At 36.9% G+C, this 18,962-nt stretch overlaps 1 protein-coding gene across 1 annotated transcript; it reads right to left on the bottom strand.

The window, feature by feature from the left end:
* Window positions 1-8: 8 nt before the first annotated feature.
* LOC103975415 (probable serine/threonine protein kinase IREH1) lies at window positions 9-17,967 on the bottom strand. Its single transcript, XM_009390376.3, has 18 exons — window positions 17,039-17,967; window positions 13,818-13,888; window positions 13,510-13,695; window positions 12,019-13,386; window positions 10,995-11,167; window positions 10,550-10,796; window positions 9,672-9,764; window positions 9,453-9,593; window positions 9,279-9,371; window positions 6,603-6,813; window positions 6,436-6,521; window positions 5,888-5,976; window positions 3,715-3,766; window positions 3,552-3,608; window positions 3,307-3,480; window positions 3,031-3,108; window positions 167-325; window positions 9-85 (listed from the first exon to the last, which is right to left on the bottom strand). Exons 1-17 carry the CDS (start codon window positions 17,739-17,741, stop codon window positions 242-244), a joined length of 3,906 nt encoding a protein of 1,301 aa, XP_009388651.2. The 5' UTR covers window positions 17,742-17,967; the 3' UTR covers window positions 9-85; window positions 167-241.
* Between the last annotated feature and the right edge of the window lie 995 nt (window positions 17,968-18,962).

Here is an 18,962-nt window from a genome sequence, read left to right as displayed (position 1 = left end):
ATATATATATATATTGTAGGCAGCCATGGAGCAGTGGCCTACATGACAAAAAGCACCACCCTGGAGTTGCCTTTAGCTTGTATCTCTGTGAAAGCACAAATGAAAGGAAACAGGTCAATAAGCAGCAATAAGAGAAGATCAAATTTTCACAAAGTTTTTAACTTACATTTACAAGATGTACATGAAACATGAAGTTCTTGAAGAATCTGTTCAAATGAAAAACTTATAAAAGGAATGCAAATTAAGTTTCAGACTTCTCCTGCAGATCCTCCTTCCCGCCCTTGCTAAGCAAATCATAGTTGATTAATGCAAGCTGCGATAGATTCTAATCACCAAATACAAAAGTTCAGAATAAAGTTGGCAGAATTTGCAAAGCAAGTAAAACGAAACTATATCTAAATATAAAAATGGCTCTTATTTAAAAAATGCATGCAATTTCAAGCTTATTTTGTTATCCTCACTAAGACAGCATCGAATCTCAAAGTAGGTTTATGAAAGTGCTCAACTAATAAAGCAGCTAAAACTATGCACTCATATACCAATTCTACACATATGTCCTAAGTCTTTTTTCCCCAACAAAAGTCTAAACCAACAGATGAACGTAAGTTTGACTACCAAGAGAATGTGGCTGCAATCATCCCACTGTTTCCAAAGAGATTATACTGATTACCTAACGAAAATGGTTTCAGCTGCCACATCATTGACCCTCTTGATTTCTCAAAACAAACACCTTGGCAATTGCTACAACTCTCAATTTGGACCCTGTGAACTTGTAGCTAAATATAGGAGAATTTTGCAGCACAACTTGTATAAAAATGTAACTCATTTGTTCACCGTGATAGAAAATTTTCACACTTGAAGAGCTTGACTATTGTACGACACTTCAATGGCTACTCATTTAAAGAATAATCTTGCAGCAAATGCTGTACAATAGCAAACACATGTTTTCTACAATTAGCTTGATTATTGAGAAACACTTCCAATAGATGTTTTCTTAATTAAACCTTTTTACTTCAGATGGAATTTGGCAAACTAACATGTTTCTTCAGCTGAAGCATATGAAAAATATCAAGCAAGAAGATACACAACTACTTAGAAGCCTAGTACAGAAAAACAAATATGCCCTAGGTTGATGTAATTCCTAAGATATATTTGTCATCATGTCTAATGACTGAGCTATAGGTAGGTGGGTGGCTATTTGTGAGCATAGGGATAAGGGCCACAAAAATAAGGTCCGGATTGGGTCTGAATCGGACAAAATTTGACAAGTTCAAATCTGCTTTACTCTGGTCGAACCCAGAGCTAAATTTGGAATGATTTTTTTACTTCAAAATCAAATACTGAACTGGAAGAAATCCAGTAAACCCAGCTGTAACTTGGAATCATGTGGATATCCTTAGAAAGCCCAAGGAAACAAATATCCAGTCCAGAAAAAAAATAAACAAATCACAGTAAACAAAAACATTGTGGAAGGAAATCCAAAATTAGGCTCATATACCTATTAAACCTTCAGTGCACAAGGTTCCTGCAATGTGGGGTCTATGAAGGATTAATATATAATGTCAAAACTCACCCTGAGACCTAAATTCAAAATGATTTCTTTTCTAAAATCCGAATTCAAATAAAAACAAACTCTGTTATAGAAAAGACGAAAGAAGGGTAGAAATATTGCACTGAAATACTCTTCTTTTCCCGTTCCAGTCATTAATCCATTGCAAGCTTCGGGACTATTTAGCAAGTTGTCAATCCATGCAATACCAATCTCATACTTGGTTGCAGTGTCATAGCCAGAGCTAGGTTGGAGAGCGATGTCTGTGAAAATAATGAATGAGGAAAGGATCTGTGATGATCCTAGGTGCACAACGAGCTAAAGCATTCATCTTTGATCATACCCAGCAAAGATCAAAAGCTGTGCAACTAACAAAGCAAATTCAAAAGTACAAAATCATTATATTTTTTGTAGAATAGATGTGCCAATCATGTTGATCATCGCTAGCTTGCATGCAACATCCTGCAAAGTAACAAGATGTTCCATACTGTCAGAAGGGCATACGAATATATTGCCAACCTAGCACAAAACTGCTTGTGGCATCTCACTACCAACCTTACACCTAACAATTTTACAAGATTCTGCAAATGAAAATACAATCTTCCTAAGGAGTCATATTGTCACAGTATTTTATTTTCATTGAGATAAAATGATAAGACGGGTGATTCATTTTTCCTCAGAGCTTTAGTAGAAAAAAGATCCAACACTAGAGACATGCTCATTGTATCCCCTCACGTGCAAGACAGATGAAGGACTAATAGGCCTTGACATGTGAATCCAAGTGTAAAACAATGGTACAAGCAAAAGATGGAATCGTACAAAGAAACACAAAGAAACATAGATGGTGAAATATGGAAGAAAGACTAACAAAAGGGACAAAATATGAGGGACTTGTAAGTCAAACTCATGACCTGTTAAGATACCATGATAATATGATAAGTTGCACGACCACATTTTCTAAAGCTTCTGCTAACAGATAGGAAGAATATTATACAACACATTTAAGACCAAATAGAGCCCTGCTCAAACCTTGAAACCTTAAGATGGAGGCCTTAAATGTCACATCTTAATGCACATAAGACATGTAGGTTGGAGCCCTATGAATAGTTAAGGCTGGAGAAACCTTTTTCTTTCCATTCAGTCTCCACTAAACCAATTAACTCCTATATTCAAGTGGAACAGATCATTCGTGGTGCTTCCTTTTCTCTGTTACATAAATCTTTTTTAGGATTTCAGTGATTAAGTTGTATCCTAGCAATGGATTGTAAGGTTATATGTCTCTGCAGCTTCGATTTTCCAATTCTTCTATGGCCCCTGCTGCTCCACATGACTGCAGAATATCTCCTCAGAATATCTTATTATAATGAATATAAGGAATTGCTTCGTCTTATCTTTACTTTATTTCTAACTAGCTTTACTAATCCCAAAATTGCTTTTGTTATTTGTGACAGAAATTTTTTGCCAAAATAAAGCTAAATTACCTTGAATGAGAAGTTACTGAATGAATAATTCACAGATGTATTTGAATCAAACTCAGCAAGACCCCCACATTCATCACCCTGTTTATCACAATTTACGAACAAAGAAAATCAGATTTATTAGAAACATAAGGCATTACTGAATACTTCAATAAAAATAAAATTTTGAAAAATAATAAAATATTATAGAAAGACTAACTAGTGAACAAAAATAAGAAAATCATTTTTTTCTTGAACCCACTAATTTAAAAAAAAAGTAAAACAGCCACAGATTCATACCACACCATCATGGTGGTTGCTTATACAACTACTGTTTCCACTTATGCTTCCATTATCACTTGAATCCTCAAATTCACTGGCTTCGTATATCTGTTCGTCTGATGGGTTCCAAGAATAACGACTGGTGAAGTAGCTGGTATCAAGTGCACTATCAGATGAAGGAACAAATGCAGCCTGCAAAAGTGGCAAACTTAGTAAATTCAAGAATATGATAAGTCAAACAGGATGATGGCAATCAGTATCACCTTCTGCCTTGCAAGTGTGTCCCAATTAATATCTTTGAAAAACACATGTTGCTTGACCTGGGAAAGCAGATTTAGGGAAAAATAAAGAGCATCAAATTCAGCATACATAAACTAGAGAAATATAAGCTGTCATAATTATAGTAATTTCGTAAACACAACTCACTTCTGGTGCACCTTGTGCTCCAAGTCTTAGATGAGGATCTTCAGTCAATAATCTGCAAGAAAGTGAAAGACACAGAAAATCAACATTACGACTCAATTTTGAAAGAGACAGGATGATCTGCCTTGTCTATGTTTAAGACAAGAAATGAATAAGTACTACAGGACGACTACGGTGATAAAATGTTTGATATGAACTACAAAACAATAATAGATTGAACCCCTTACAATCTGCCTTGTCTATGTTTAGTTGCAGGTGCAAGTTAGTTCGAATACTATTTTTTCTCTATACTAAATTCAATGTACATAACGCAGGACCAATTAGAAGAGATCTAACATACATGGTTGGGCAGCTTTCTTTAAAGTTGTTCAGGTCATACAGAATTGAGGTATGCTGTAAACTGTCATAGAAAGTATAGCAGCAGCATTTTTGCACTAGTTTGATAATGTAATATAGTCTATAAAATAATAGCAGCATAGTTTTGTCCATGTGTGGATTGCAGACACAACTCAGCTTGGAACACAAAACAGAACCTGTGTTTCATACACAATGCAAGAGTAGTTCAAATAGACTAGCAATATCTGGATGGATTTTGCCCAGGAGCCATTAGGGTTCTATAGAAATGAAGGCTTGCTTTAATTTCTATGAAAAAAAGAAAACAGTCCAATTATTTCACTAATTTAATACTGCAATGAACTTGATGAGTTGATTATCAACAATTAATCTAGTAACTAAAAAAGGATTACTTGATGATGTGGTTGTTTCACCCAGCACGTTGAGCAATGCATTTACATTAGTGTTACATGTAGAACATTGTACGTTTAGGCATAACTTATTGCATGGTTCACTCATTGTGTACAGAGACTTCCTAACTAACGTTATGGTATGACTGCACAAGAATGCGTTGATTCATGTTTTGTGGATGATTGTTGTTTTTTGTTTATTCGGTGTATCTTAAAAATATACTGTCATTAGATATAATGGCATCATCCGATGGGATATTACCAGTAATGTCAGGAAATTCACACTTGAGGCTAGTAGGAGCATTAGGCATGGCAGTTGAGCAGTTTCCTTCCCCATTATGCAGACATGTTTGGCAAGTGGCAATACCACTACCAGAAAGGGAGGATGCAATATGAAATTATTCCGCCATCAAAGAGTTGTAATGTGATAGGATATGTCATAGTAACTATGGAAAAGTATCAAACCAGCCAGAGTTGAGACTCCTTTATTGTAGCCATTCTAACTGCGAAAAAATCTGAATCCTCAAGCAACAGAGATTTGACATTTTTATCTTGGACTAGTGCCCATTATGCAGAATATGATTTTTATGTTGTTACAGAATATGACTTTAAATTTGTTCCTGCTACGACATACTGTCAATGGTGACTGTAGAATTTTTAAACTACTATCGTTAACAAGGATTTAAATCTATGTTTTGGTTTGGGTAACCAACGGTACTAGTTCAGTACCAGTACCCTGAGTGGTAGATTGAGCTGTAATGGATGATATCATTTGATAAAATAATAAAAAAATAAAAATGAATGTGTAATGTAGTGGTGCCGAGATATACATTTCAATACAAGTACTTGATGATACTGGTAAACAAGGTTTGCAAATTCATTTATTGGTACTATGCCAGTTACCAGTGTACTGAGTGCCGATATGCCGACTGATAAAACAAAAAGAAACTGCCTAGCACAGGACCCGTACCATCCATGCCATCCTGTACCAGGTGGTACAGGACTAGGCATACTTCCTGATTCACTTTGGTCCGTGTACCTGTATGCTGTTGGATGAGTAAATTCCATCCATATTGTCCTGTATCGGATTGCAAACCTTGTTGGTAGAAACCGATCTAATACCTTGATCATTAATCATCAGAACATAATTCACAAAAAACAGAAAATAAGACCACAAGCATCACAGAAATAGATAAGAAAAGGCAAATCAAGAAGCTGTGTGCCCCTAGGTAAGATAGCTACATATTTAAGTCAAGGCAAAGAACCTAAATATATCATATAAAAAAAAAGGCAATTAGAAATAAAGATTAAGCAGTTCCAGAAAAGAGCTACTATCCAACCAAAAGAATATTGCCACAGGCCCACAACCATCCAATGCACAAGGTATAAATGACAGTTAGCACATCCAAAAGTGCAAAAAGGTTATTTCTTACTTGTCAATAAGATCTTGAGCCTCAAAGCTCATCTCTCCAGGTACTTGAGGCCAAGGTATTTTTTGATTCAGAATATTGTCAAAAATTTTCTACAGGCACAAACAAACAAAAGAGAGAAATTGGTGATTCCCATTTAAAAATATATATATAATGAAGAAGATATGTCTTAAACAAAGAACAAAAATATATCTGATGCTAGGCTTCTAAGTTGCAGAAGAGAATCCTGCATCATCATTTCATATTTAGTCCTCAGCTACATACAGAGAAACATTGCTAGTTAAAAGTAATGGTACCATACCATCAATGAAAGATTAAAGAGAATAGAAACTAGTTTTTACATGGACTAAAGTGATCAATGAGTTAGACAGAATAACAATTATAAGTTGCATGTGAGATCCCCCATGTGAGGGTTCAAGATGCCATGTGATGAAATTTCTTGTTTGTGGACCAATGATATTAAAATGTTTTATAATTAAGCTCATTCTATCTTTTGCTCTTGTCACATCTGAGCTATCATAAGACTAGAAAGTATCTAGTATTTAAAGGACCTGCGGATGTTCTGCATTGAAAGGTGGAATTCCAACAATGAGCTCAAAGAGAATGACACCAACTGACCACCAATCTGCACTTGCGCCTGCAGAAATTATAATACTAAGTGGCAAGAAACAATTAAGATTATATAATTTCACCAAATATTTGCAGAGGTCATACAAACCATGTCCAGTTCCTAGAAGTATTTCGGGTGCTAAATAATCAGGTGTGCCAACAGCAGAGCGTTTCTTGCGCCGTTCTTGCTGACTCAATCGCTCAGATGCAAACGCATGGGTATCATCTTCTCCATACAATGATGTCCCACTAACAGCAGGACCAGATAAATCATCTGTACTGTTAATAAGACCAACCTTGGAAAGACCAAAGTCGGTCAACTGTCACATCAAAAATAGATCAGCACAATGGGAATGGTATCCAAAAGAGTGAAGGTTAAAGTGTTCAGTTATATGCAAAGTTATATAAAATACAGAGAAAACAAAGGGTCGAATGATTATGATTACTAAAATCAGTGCATATCAATATCCATATCCATGTATCTCTGTATGTAAAACAAGCAAGCAGAAAGTATAATACAAAGCACACACACTGTAATATCCCTATTTTTATCAAAGAACTTGATTGTAAACTGTAAATTAAAGTAGAGAAATTATAAGGATTAAATTGCAAAAAGGTAAAAAAAAAAAAAAAAGGAGGGTTTTCTTCCCCAATGCCTCTCCTCTTGTGTGACAGCCTCTCCCTTATCCGAGAGAAGGGCTTCGGTTGAGGTGAAATTGGGCAGAAGAGAAAAGAAAGAAGAAGAAGAGAAAGGAGAAAGAAAGAGGAGAAGAAAAGAAGAAGCCCCTCTCTTGAACGAGGAAAGGAAGATGGGAGGATTGATCTACTGTAATCAGTCTATTGAACAGGTATGAATGTCTTGTGCTTGAATTGATTATGGTTTGAAATATGTAATATATGTCCTGTGGATTGATTAATTATGAACTGGAATTTTGTAATAAATATTCTTCAAAAGTTATTTGTTCTGGTTCTGGCCTCGTATTTTTATAGGGAAACTACAGGATTGTGGTGTTATACCATCCCTGGCTTTTCGCTGGGCTGGGGACATTATGCATAGTTACATACAAGGTTTGAAGTTTTGGATATCAGAGCCGCACTGGTCCTTGCCGAACCGGTACAAGTCTGGCTTGTACCAGTGTAAGGATGAGGAAGAGGAGGCGGACTGCCTACCCCTGCCCACCACCTTTGAGCCCCATCCAGTCTCTCAGTACTTCTCTCCCTCCTCTCCAAGTATAACATGTTTATACTTAAGAATGTTATAATCACAGCTACGACAATCAAGGATACACCAAGTTATGGAACGCTAAGAATGTTTAAAGTTTAAACCTTAAACACAATTTTCATAGAAATGGGATGAAATTCGATGAAGATTTAAAAGGACAAGTTTAATACAAGGAACTACAATGATAAGTTAACATTTAGATAAAGTTGAGATATCAGCATAAACTTAAACAGCATGTATTTAAAAATTGCTATTTATAAGAGGCATTGCAACAATGTAGAAAAAGCTGCACGTTTCATTGCAAGAACATAGTAACAAGTGTCTTGATGAGAACATTCTCATTGTATAATTTCATCCTCCTATACAAACAAAATAGAGGAATGTGTGTGCCATAGTTTTAAGTTTCGCTACCAAACCCACACCAGTCAGCAGCCGGACTAGTATGGTCCGATATGTACCAATGCACCACCACATTGTATAGAGGCACATACCAGTCGGCACTGAGAAGGAGGGAGTCGGAGAAGAAGAGGAGAAGGAGACAAGGAGCAGTGTAGGAGGAGAATGGAAGAGGATTACCAGAGACAGTGAGACAGCAGGTGATGCAAAACAGAGGACAGCGACGACAAGCAACAGGTGGCATGCGGTAGAAAGATAGATACATAGAGAGAGAGAGAGAGAGAGAGGAAAGTAGAGAAAGAAGCATGGTGAGAACCTAGAAAGAGTGTGGAAAAAAGATGCTTGTTGTCAAAACTCAAAAATAAAAGATCAATTAGTTTCAGACCAAACCGAGCAAAGGGTGTTGGTTCTTGGTAAGACCAGTAAATACCAGTCAATATAGACCATTCTAACCAATTTTTAAAACCATGGTATGTGACGTATAGGACATATAATAATTAATTGCAACCTTGTGTGCATTAGGCTGACACTTTTTGACTCTACTCCAAACCCAACTTTGTCAAATGGATTGACCCTATTGACGTGCTGGCCTGACATGTAAGGTTCTGTGATACTTGGTCCTGACCTTTTGAATAAAACCAACACAACTCATCAAAACTGGGGAACCAGAAGATTCAACCACATGAAAGCTTGAATTGTCCAGCTCACCATTTCTGACAGTTCAAACTCTTTCAAACTGTATAAAATATATTTTGCTACAATTTGGTTACAACTTCTTTTTCCTTTCTCACTATTCAGTCTTCACTCCATGGTAATCGGGTGGCTGTCCTCCACCTCTCTCTTTGTTGTTCTTTCTCTAAAGCTGCCTAACCATCTAAACATCAAATCAAACAGCAATGCCATAAACAAAATAGTCCTTTGTGACCCCACTCTCATGCAAGTATGGTTCATCTAGCTATCAACCACCAAACTGCAGCCCCAACCAGCATAGGTTGATCAATGCTTAAACTGCCGACACATGACGGAAACCAATTTGGGTCATTTTCTATGTTAGGTTTCAAATATCAAAACATTCATATTTAGTGAAATTAGATATGCTAAAGAAGACAGGGTATCAGTCACCACAGAACTGCCAATAGTACATGTTAAGTATCTATTTTTCAATACCTTGATATGACCATCATAAGCAATCAGTAAATTGTCTGGCTTCAAATCACGATGCACCACTCCCAAGGAATGTAGGTATTCCAATGCAAGAACCTGCCAGATCAGACTCCAGTCTCAAAAGGATAGACACATAAAACCAAAAAACTGCAAAATGATTTCTTAAGAAATACTTACAACTTCAGCAATGTAAATGCGAGCAACATCTTCATCCAAGCAACCTAAATTTCTTAATAATGAGTATAGGTCTCCCCCATTCAAGTATTCCATCACAAGATATAAGTTCTCCCGAGAAGTAAAAGAATAAAAAAATCGAACCTTGCAACAAAAAAAAAATCCAGTTGAGAAAAGTCAAACTTTAATATAGGGTCACAAACTTCAAAAGAACACATTTACCACAAAAGGATTGCGAACTGTAATTAGAATGTCTCGTTCAGCCAATATACTCTCAACAGCATTTTTGCGGATCATATCTGCCTTTTTTAGAACCTGAACAACAGTAAATCAATTTTCCACCCTAATGAGATTGCATCATACATCGCACAGCAGAACATGTCAATACTCGAATGTGATCATGTAAAAAAAGGCTAGAAAAATATATACTAAATATGTTTTGAAGCCAAAATGGACCTGGAAAATGGCAAAATAACAAGAAGACATGCCAATGAAATAGATTTTCACAACATGACAGCCATGAAACTAATATAATGTTTCTTGGGTATAAAATGGAAGTCTTGTTCAAATAAAAGAAACAAAAATTATGATGCACTTGATTAAATAAAATGAGAAAAAAATAATACGAGATAATACTGAACTTTCTAGGCCAAAACTTCATCACTCCATGGTCAATCAGGTAATTATTGTACCTTAAGAATATGCAAAATGGATGATTGAAGATCAGAACGGAAGTGATGAAGAAAACAAGGACTAGTTAATTCCAGATGTCTGAAAAACAGGAGTTTCCCCAATATGTTGTATTGGCCATTCTTTTACATAAGAAAAAAGGCAGCAATGAAAACAATCTAGCTTCATAGCAAACACCTATGATTTCCCATACTTCCTGATACATTGGGTCTGGGGTACGTCATTTAACTATTTCCATTTACAGCCATGGATATGACATGATGACAAAGAAAAACCATAGATAGAAGATTAAAAAAAAAAAAAGGCTTACATTTATTATAATTACTAAAAAAATGCTTGCCGTAATAGACAACCTTTACAGCCAAAGATATGAGATAAATGTCAGTTGAGTTTAGGCATCAATGAATTACCTTTATTGCAAAAAGATCTCCTGTAGTTCTTTTCTTAGCCAAGAAAACCCGACCATATGCCCCGCGACTGATAGGCTTAATAATTTCAAAATCATCTATAGATGTTCGATCCTTAGAAGTAGGGTGAACAGGACTTGCTCTTAAGCTGTGAACTACATCTTCTTCTTCATCCATAACGGTACATGTAGTTTCAACCTTTTCAGCATCGAGTGAAGTTATTGAATCACAAAGCAGCAAGTACTTCTCGCTATAAGGTAGCACATAGCCAAAGATGAAAAAACAGTATAACTGTAAGAGGGGGCAAAGAAGATACAGAATGCTTTAATGGAATTAAAAAATACCTCCAGAAGCATATTTTCTTAAATGCATGCATAAATTAGACTTCCAGGAAAACTATATAAGAGGAAAAACACTGATAACATGCACATTCAGTAGATCTACCCACCAATGGAGCTTCTCTATACGGGTTCCAAATGTCTGTACAGTAAGTGCCTCAAGCTTCCGACGAGTCATAACTTCCTGTAGATCTTCTAAACATGAGACTAAATAATTCAAGGATCTTTCTTCATCCGACATAGTATTTGCTATACATCGAGCAATATCAGCAAGTTCAATCATCTGCATCATTTCAGAGAAAATCGAGCATCAGTGGTGAACGACAAGCTCAATAATGAGCAATCATCTTCAAAAAGGCTGTTAGAGAAACCAATAACAGCATCATGCTTTTACAACCAAACTTTAGCATCAAACAAATGAGATGGTATCACTTAAATCAACTATGATTTAGGATTTGTAGCAATTAATCATTGCTTAAGGCTGCCTTGAAAGAGATTGATGTGTGCACACGAAGTAGCAACAAAATTTACAATGTTTCATACCAATTCTCGAATTAGGCATTAATTCGAAAAACTATGCAAATAGACATATCAAACCTTTGACAAAGATTACGAACTGCAGACATGGATGGATTCAGAAAGAATATTATATAAAGATGAAGGGTAAAAGTCCAAGAGAGTATCAGCCAAGTTTACTTCTAGAGGATACAATGTAAGCCTTTACATCTACATTGAGCAATATAAGTTTAAAAAAATCATAATAACTGGTCAATTGCAAATTATAAAACACAAAAAGAAACCTTTTTCTAGAATGAAATTATAGGGATCAGCCAATTCACATAAGAACTAACACATCAGACTCATTGCAATAAAAGGTATGGCTTGTCATAAAGATTCAAAAAAGGGCTGATTTGCTAACAAAGACTGGGAAAGGAATACATATGAAGTATAACACTACACGGACTTGTATGTGAATGTGCAAGTGTTTAAATTTGTATTTTAATTTTACAAAGGCATGCAAGAAGCATAAATCTAAAGATTTTTTCCATAGATTCCTTGTCAATTGAGTCAATTGTAAGCAGTGCAAAACTTTAGAAGAATAAAACCTTTTGTATGCAACTAGGAAATACCAACCTGTGGAAAATCATCACTCTCAGGAAGTGTGTTCTTTCCAGTCAAAAGCATGTCTATATGACTAGCCCTTGGTGTCATTAAAGGCGATCGGGGAGTCATGCTTCCTGCTGATGAGGTAGTCATTCCTTGATCAGACTTTGGACCAAAACGGGTCTTGCATGTCATTGATGACAGATTTTTTAGGTCATCTAGAAAAATAGAATTCTCAGACTCGTGAAGACAGTCAAGCATGTCAACCGAACCTTGCCGTGACAAATCACTTAATTTTGGTGATGAAATATCAGATTCTTCAGGCATGCTTGAATTAGAAATTTTGGCAACATCTGGACTTCCAGTTACATTAGGGAGATCTTTCTGTGTGTAGAAGTCCACCATCTTCTCTAGGGTCTCAGCTATTCTGATGAGACGCTCATCAACACTTAAACCTTTCTGATCACACCTATCTGCGACAGCACAAACTTTTGAGTGTTCCTCCACATACATAGTAGGAACATACTCCTCACAGATGCGGCACATAATTGAACCTTCTTCAGTAATACTCTGCTGATCAGGCCAGTAGCCCCATGAAACTTTGTGCTGATGCTTGGAAGGAGCTGATAGATGTGCAGAGGCATCAATAAGGTTAGTTTGCTCAGGAAGATTAGGCAGTATTACACCTTCATTTAAGGTTTTACTCAGGTGCATGGAATCAACTTTCTGATTGGTCAATTCATCTGCAAGCAGGCCAGACTCTTTCTGATTCTTTGTTGCAGGAGAAGGTAGAGGCTTCCAAGAAGCTATGCGTTCCCTGGTAGTAGAAGGTAGAACATCCTTTGCAACATCAAGTTGTGGGAAGAAGCCGACTGGCATCTCCTGGCTTCTTTTCCATTTTAGATTATGTTGCTCTTGACTATGGGACTTCCTTGAAATGACTGCTTCCATGGAGTTCTTTTCAGCCTCAGTACATTTCTTATCTTTTGTTGGTCCTGATGGTACCTCGGCAGAATGCACAATCTTAGATCTTGGATACATAATTATCTCATCCTCGGCAAATCCACTTTCCTTGTGAAACTGTAGTAATCTCGTGCATCTAGTAAGGATAAAAAGCATGTGGGTATGAAGTTTTTTTAGCATTCCTGAGGGAAGCTCCTGGCGACGATCATCCAAATCCTGAACTATGCTTTCACACTGAAGCCAGAACTCCCCAGGTGTCATAACACAACAGCTCCGAGCAAGTATCAACAGATCTTCCAAAATTTCCTTCCACTCAGTATGGTTTTCTAGATTTTTCTCCATTATGCTAACCAAATCACCAGCGAAAATTGCCAGATCCGAGTTCACCTCTTCCTTTGCTTTCTCAAATTTCATCTGAATAACTTTCAAGACTTCCTGTATGGAACAAAGCACAATAAAATAATAATAATCATCCTACCCAAAGGTTTCAGATCTTATGTTAATAAAATGTTAAAAAAAAAAGCCTTCAGAAAGGAGCTTCATTTAGACTGTTATCACCTTCAAATTGTATGTACTTCGAGGCATTGAAAATGGGAATGGTCGTACTCCTGTGGAACTTAGCTCATGTGAAAAACTCTTCACATCTCCAGGATTTTTCTTCCTGGGTGCACTTGTCGCCTGCATAATTTCTTTAAAGCGGGGAGATTCAGACTCCTTTGGGGTTTCACAACCATCATAAGGGCTCTGTATGGGCAACCAACTAGAATCATTATTGGCACCTTGATAAAAGAAACATAAAGGTGATATATGGCAAGATATGGATAGCTCGGTAGTAACTTAATCAAAAAGCATAACTGATTTCTGACCTCTGCTTCTGAAGTAAATGTAGACTGATTTTTAAAACCCTCATATTTGTTCCATGATAATTTAGCTTTACCTGCAACGTGAATAATATTAAATCTATTAGCAGAGTACAAACTCTGCCTGACCTTACTACTAACTAATGTCAACAAATAATTTACTGGAACAAGCCAAACATTAAGGAACCAATAAGTCTAAACATGCACAAATTTGAAAATGCAACTCTACATCAAGAGATCCAAAGCTGTACTTCAGTTTATATGGCAGCAAAATATGTCATGGAATATATGGTAGTAGACATGGAACAACGCCTCAGGCTTTAATTATTCACTATATTACAAATCAAAATAAATGAAAACTAATTAAAAAAGCATAATAAGTAGTCATCCAAAAGATGAGAAGAATGTTCTTTCATTATCCAATAGAGCAACCATCATGACCCTTGTAGAGAGAAAGGAACATAGCTTCCTCTATAAAACATCAAATTCAACTTTGTTAATGTTTTACATTTCTGACCCATTGAGCTTTTCAATGGTATATGACATGCCTCATACTTATCTCAAAATTAATCTCCTAACTAATATGAAACATATCATAAAATTTTGATTCATTGGAAAACTAAAAAATTAATGAGAATACTTTGAATTCTCCAAATTCAAGGCATGAATACACTTCTGTGTTAACAAGTGCCACTAAACCTAATTAATTAGGTAGTCCAACAACTCAATTTTCTTTCGATTAACGTGTTCGAGTTGCACACCAGCCAATCTTTATTTGTTGATTTAGAGTAGAAGATAAAATAACCTATTGATCACAAGGTATCGAACATCAAGATCATTTCATGATTAGCCCAAATCATCCATTGTGTTGGACAATCACACACATAGAAGTCGTATTCCTAGAATATGAAAGCTATATTTCCATGGAAGTTGTATGTATTCCTTGAGTATGGAAGTCATATTCCTAAAATATGGAAATTCTACTCCTAAATGAGGAAGTTTTATGGCTAATTAGAATATATTTGTCTTCCTATATATTCTTAAGTAGTCATATTCCTAATTTCTATGATTTACATGTATAGTTGTATTCCTTGTATATTAGGGCAGCTGTAGCATTATTTGTGATGTAATGGGATAGTTGTGTTTTAGTTTTTTAAGATTTAGATCGCTCTTATGAATTTTTAATGTCATTCATAATAAAGTAATGAGTGAAATTACTCATTCTACATGGTATCACATCCTTGAACTTTTTTGGATTTACATCCAATTCTTGGTCAGCCTTTTTTGTTAATGAACATTTCTATTTAGCCCTTTCTTTGTTGATCAATGTTTCAGTCTCCAATTTTATTTCCAAAATCTTCATCTTTTATCCTTCCAATCGTCCCGACAAATATGCAACATCAAAAATAGACACCCCAACCAATTTAACACCAGATTCAGAACCATATTCATCTAGAAATCCCACTTACAAATCACTACTTAAAGAATAATTGAAGTCAACTTCATGGAGTGGTCTCAATCTGCATAAGTTTTCCTACAGAGTAAACGGAATACAGAGCATTGATTGGCCCTTCTTCTGAATCATAGACATTCAATCCAAAGTTCGAAGGTTGGGATGTAGAAAACTCAGTGGTGATACCCCAACTGTTCACTCCATGCAACCTGAGATTAGCAACACATATCTCCTTCTGAACACTGCAAAGGACATTACAGAAATTGAAGAGGTAGATTGTGTCCACCAAACAAGGTACAAATCTATCATTATATTATAATATTATGAAGGGACTGGTTAGAACTAGATCTCTATCAGAATGTCAAAATAATTCTGGTACAAGGAAACTTAAAGGGATGACTGAAAGGAAATGAATTTTTATTTTCTAGTTGCTTTGATCTTGAGTTTGATGAAGTTCATGGAAGAGCCCAAGCCAAAGACCCTCTCCCATTTATTAAAGAAGTATTTTCCTTGGTTTGTGGTGAAGAAGGCAGGAAGAGAGTTATGCTTCACCGAGGTGAGAATTCAATCCTGGAAAACTCAGTTTTGGCAGCCTCAAGATTTAATTCCTATGCTGGAAGAAAACCATCAGTGGACAAAGAGAAATTGTGGTGTGACTACTATGACATACTCAAGACTGTGCTGGAAACTTCTTGGTAAGCCTCAACAAGAGAAATAGACTCAACAAGGAAGTGCAACAAAAGGAGGATCTCAATCAGCAAAAATAGAACTGAGCAAGGGACAAGCTCATCAAACTGTCGTCATTGAAAATATGAAGAGAACTTTCTCAGCAAAGGTGATGTGGAAAAGCTGAAAAAATTTCCAAGTCAACTTGGAGGCTAGAATTCCACTTCCATCTCAGGTTCTTGCTCAGTTGCCCAGCTAAGTAATATCTATGCCTTAAACGCATCTAAAAAAAATATTTTTAACACCTCGATCATAGATTCAAGTTCTACATGCTATAGATTACATGACCAGTTCTTTGAACTTATTCACTTCTTATACTACACGTTCAGTTAGGAACATGAAGAACTTGTTGATGGGTCTTTTTCTTCTACAGTTGGGAAAGAGACAGTTCAGTTATTACCTTCTTTAACCTTAATATCAGTCCTTCATGTTCCTACCTTGACCTGTAATTTATTATCTATTGGCAAGATTACCCAACAACTCCAGTGTAATGGTGTGTTTGCCTCTTCTGAGTGTTCTTTTCAGGATTATGCAACGAGGAAGACAATTGGACATGCTGAATTGAAGGATGGGCTGTACCACTTAAATGCCAACCTAAAGGCTGGCAAATCAAAACCACAAAGCTTAATTTCTACTCCCTCCTAAAAAACAAATCAGATTTAGCCTTAGTACAGTTGCCTTGGCCATTCATCCTTTATTGCATTGGGAAGACTTTGTCCATCTCTATTTGAATATATTAATGGTTGAACCACATCAAGCCTGTTTTAAACCACACAGAAGAAACAACTAGCTATGGATCCTTCAACTGATTAAGTTTTGCAAATTTGATCAGCTCAGAAACATTCTGCAGTGGATTCTACAATACTATCTCAATCTACAATGTAAATCTTGAATCACATTGACATTTTGACCAAATTAGCAATTCTAAGCTGAAAATTAAATTTATCAGAATCGACACCATGTCCACTGAGTTCTGGTCGGCTAATATTAACCCCAAAGAGAATTTCATCTCCGCAAGAATATCAATGTAATTGCAGCAGAAGATTACCACTTCTTCCCTGCTGGCCAGACGAAGCATCCGCACTAGCTGCGAACCACTGGTTGCCAGCCCAAGAACCAGCAGACGACTGAGGAACCTTGTCTAGGCTCCTTCCATCCTTCTTCGGCCCACTACTACCGGCACCACCAATTCTTCCCGAAGTTGCTGCCGAACCGGACGAAGCCAACGATGGGTCGGGGCCAGCGCCTCTGGACAAGTTGCTATTCTTGAGTGCCGACATCCGGTGGTCTCCGCGGAGGCCCTCCTGCGGCAACGGCCCGGATCTAGTTTTGATCCGATTGAGGCCAAGCGAGGAGGCCAGGATCGGGGAGAGGGACTCCGAACTGGGGGACGCGGGCGGTGGTCCGACGCCATCCTGGCACGCGGCCGGCCCTTTGCGGGGCTTGGCCGGGGTGGAGAGGGCCAGCGGGGAAGGGGCAAGGGTGGCCTCCTTCCCCTTGGAATCCTTGGCGTCCTTGCCCTTCTTCTTCTTCTCCTTTTGCTGCTGCTGCTGCTCATGGAGGTGGTGCTTCTCGACCGCGTTCCCGACGAGGGTATGGCCGGAGGCGGCGTCGGAGGATTTGGCCTTCATCTTGTCGGATCTGGCGGTGGAGGGGGAGCCAAGGGTTGGGGTGCGGGGGCTGTTGGATCCATCGGGGCTGGACGAGGAGTCGGACTTCTTCGAGGAGAAGAAACGTCCCTTGAACACCATCTCACTCGCCCGCGCTCCTCCTCCTCTTTTCTTCGACAGCCGGGAGAGGAGAGGGGGAGAGTTGGTTCGCCTCTCTCGCACTCTTCGTCGTCGGTGGCTGCGGGAGACTAAGAGGGGAAGAGGGGCGGGGCGGTTGGCCTTTTGGACAAGTCTTGGCGAGACTGTATATTCTTTTCCTTAAATTTGTTTATTTCGTGATAAAAGACAGTACCGAGGAAATGTAGGGAAAGGGCGGCGTGCGAGGGTCGGCTTTGGCGAGCGTTTGGATGCGTCCATCAAGTGTTTGTCGAAATGCCCTCCGTCAACAAACCGCAACATTTCAACCCGGTTAATTACATATTCTTCCTTTAGCACTATGTTATCTTTAGCATTATCTTTATATTTTTAAAAATTATATTATTTTTTTATATAAAAAAATATTCCAACAAAATCTCTTATTTTTAATCTTATAAAATTATCTTTTTAATCATATATAATTAATATTTCGAAATACTAAAGATAACTAATTACAAGAGATAATCTATAATTATTCTCATTTGATCACATCATTAGCTTTTCTAACTCTATCGAAAAATATAAGTTTTTACGAACTAAGTTAATTGATAATTTAAATACAAAATCAATAATTAAGATGATTATTAACTAAAATAAAAACTATAATTATTAAAATATGGAAGGAGAAAATTTTGCTCTACCCTTCACCCTATCATTCTTATCTACAATAGCAGGATAGGATGTCTAATTTAGATCATTATGTTCATGATGTGAGACCAAGCATGTTTAAATATGGTGGAAAATGGTTATAAATATTAATCCAAATGATCTTGACTTTAAGGTTGACAATTTTTTTTAGATTTTTTATTAATTTAAATAATCAAATCATTAGACAAATAAAAAATCTAAGTGTTAATTGTTCTATAAATATATTGTATATCTCAAGATCGTAGTAGACGAAAAAATATTTTAAAAAATTATCTTAAAATTTTTTTGTATAAATATAAAAAAAAAATTCTTCGAAATTTATAGGAGAGGTTGTAGTGTTGTTAGTAGCACTCAGAAAAAAAATCTATCTCCTTCTCCAGTAGGATCACAGGACAGAGCTCAAGAACACATTCAATCATCCCCTGCAAGAGAGCAAGTCTTGAAGTAGAAGACAGCATATTTCTCATCTTGATGAGGTTAAGAATCCTTCACCATCTCTCCTTGTTGTTGTACGACTTA

The sequence above is a fragment of the Musa acuminata genome, chromosome BXJ3-2 (genome assembly GCF_036884655.1).
Source record: "Musa acuminata AAA Group cultivar baxijiao chromosome BXJ3-2, Cavendish_Baxijiao_AAA, whole genome shotgun sequence".
NCBI classification, from domain to species: Eukaryota; Viridiplantae; Streptophyta; class Magnoliopsida; order Zingiberales; family Musaceae; genus Musa; species Musa acuminata.
The sequence above is the reverse complement of the archived record's forward strand: the minus strand, read 5'-3'. Positions and strand labels throughout refer to the sequence as shown.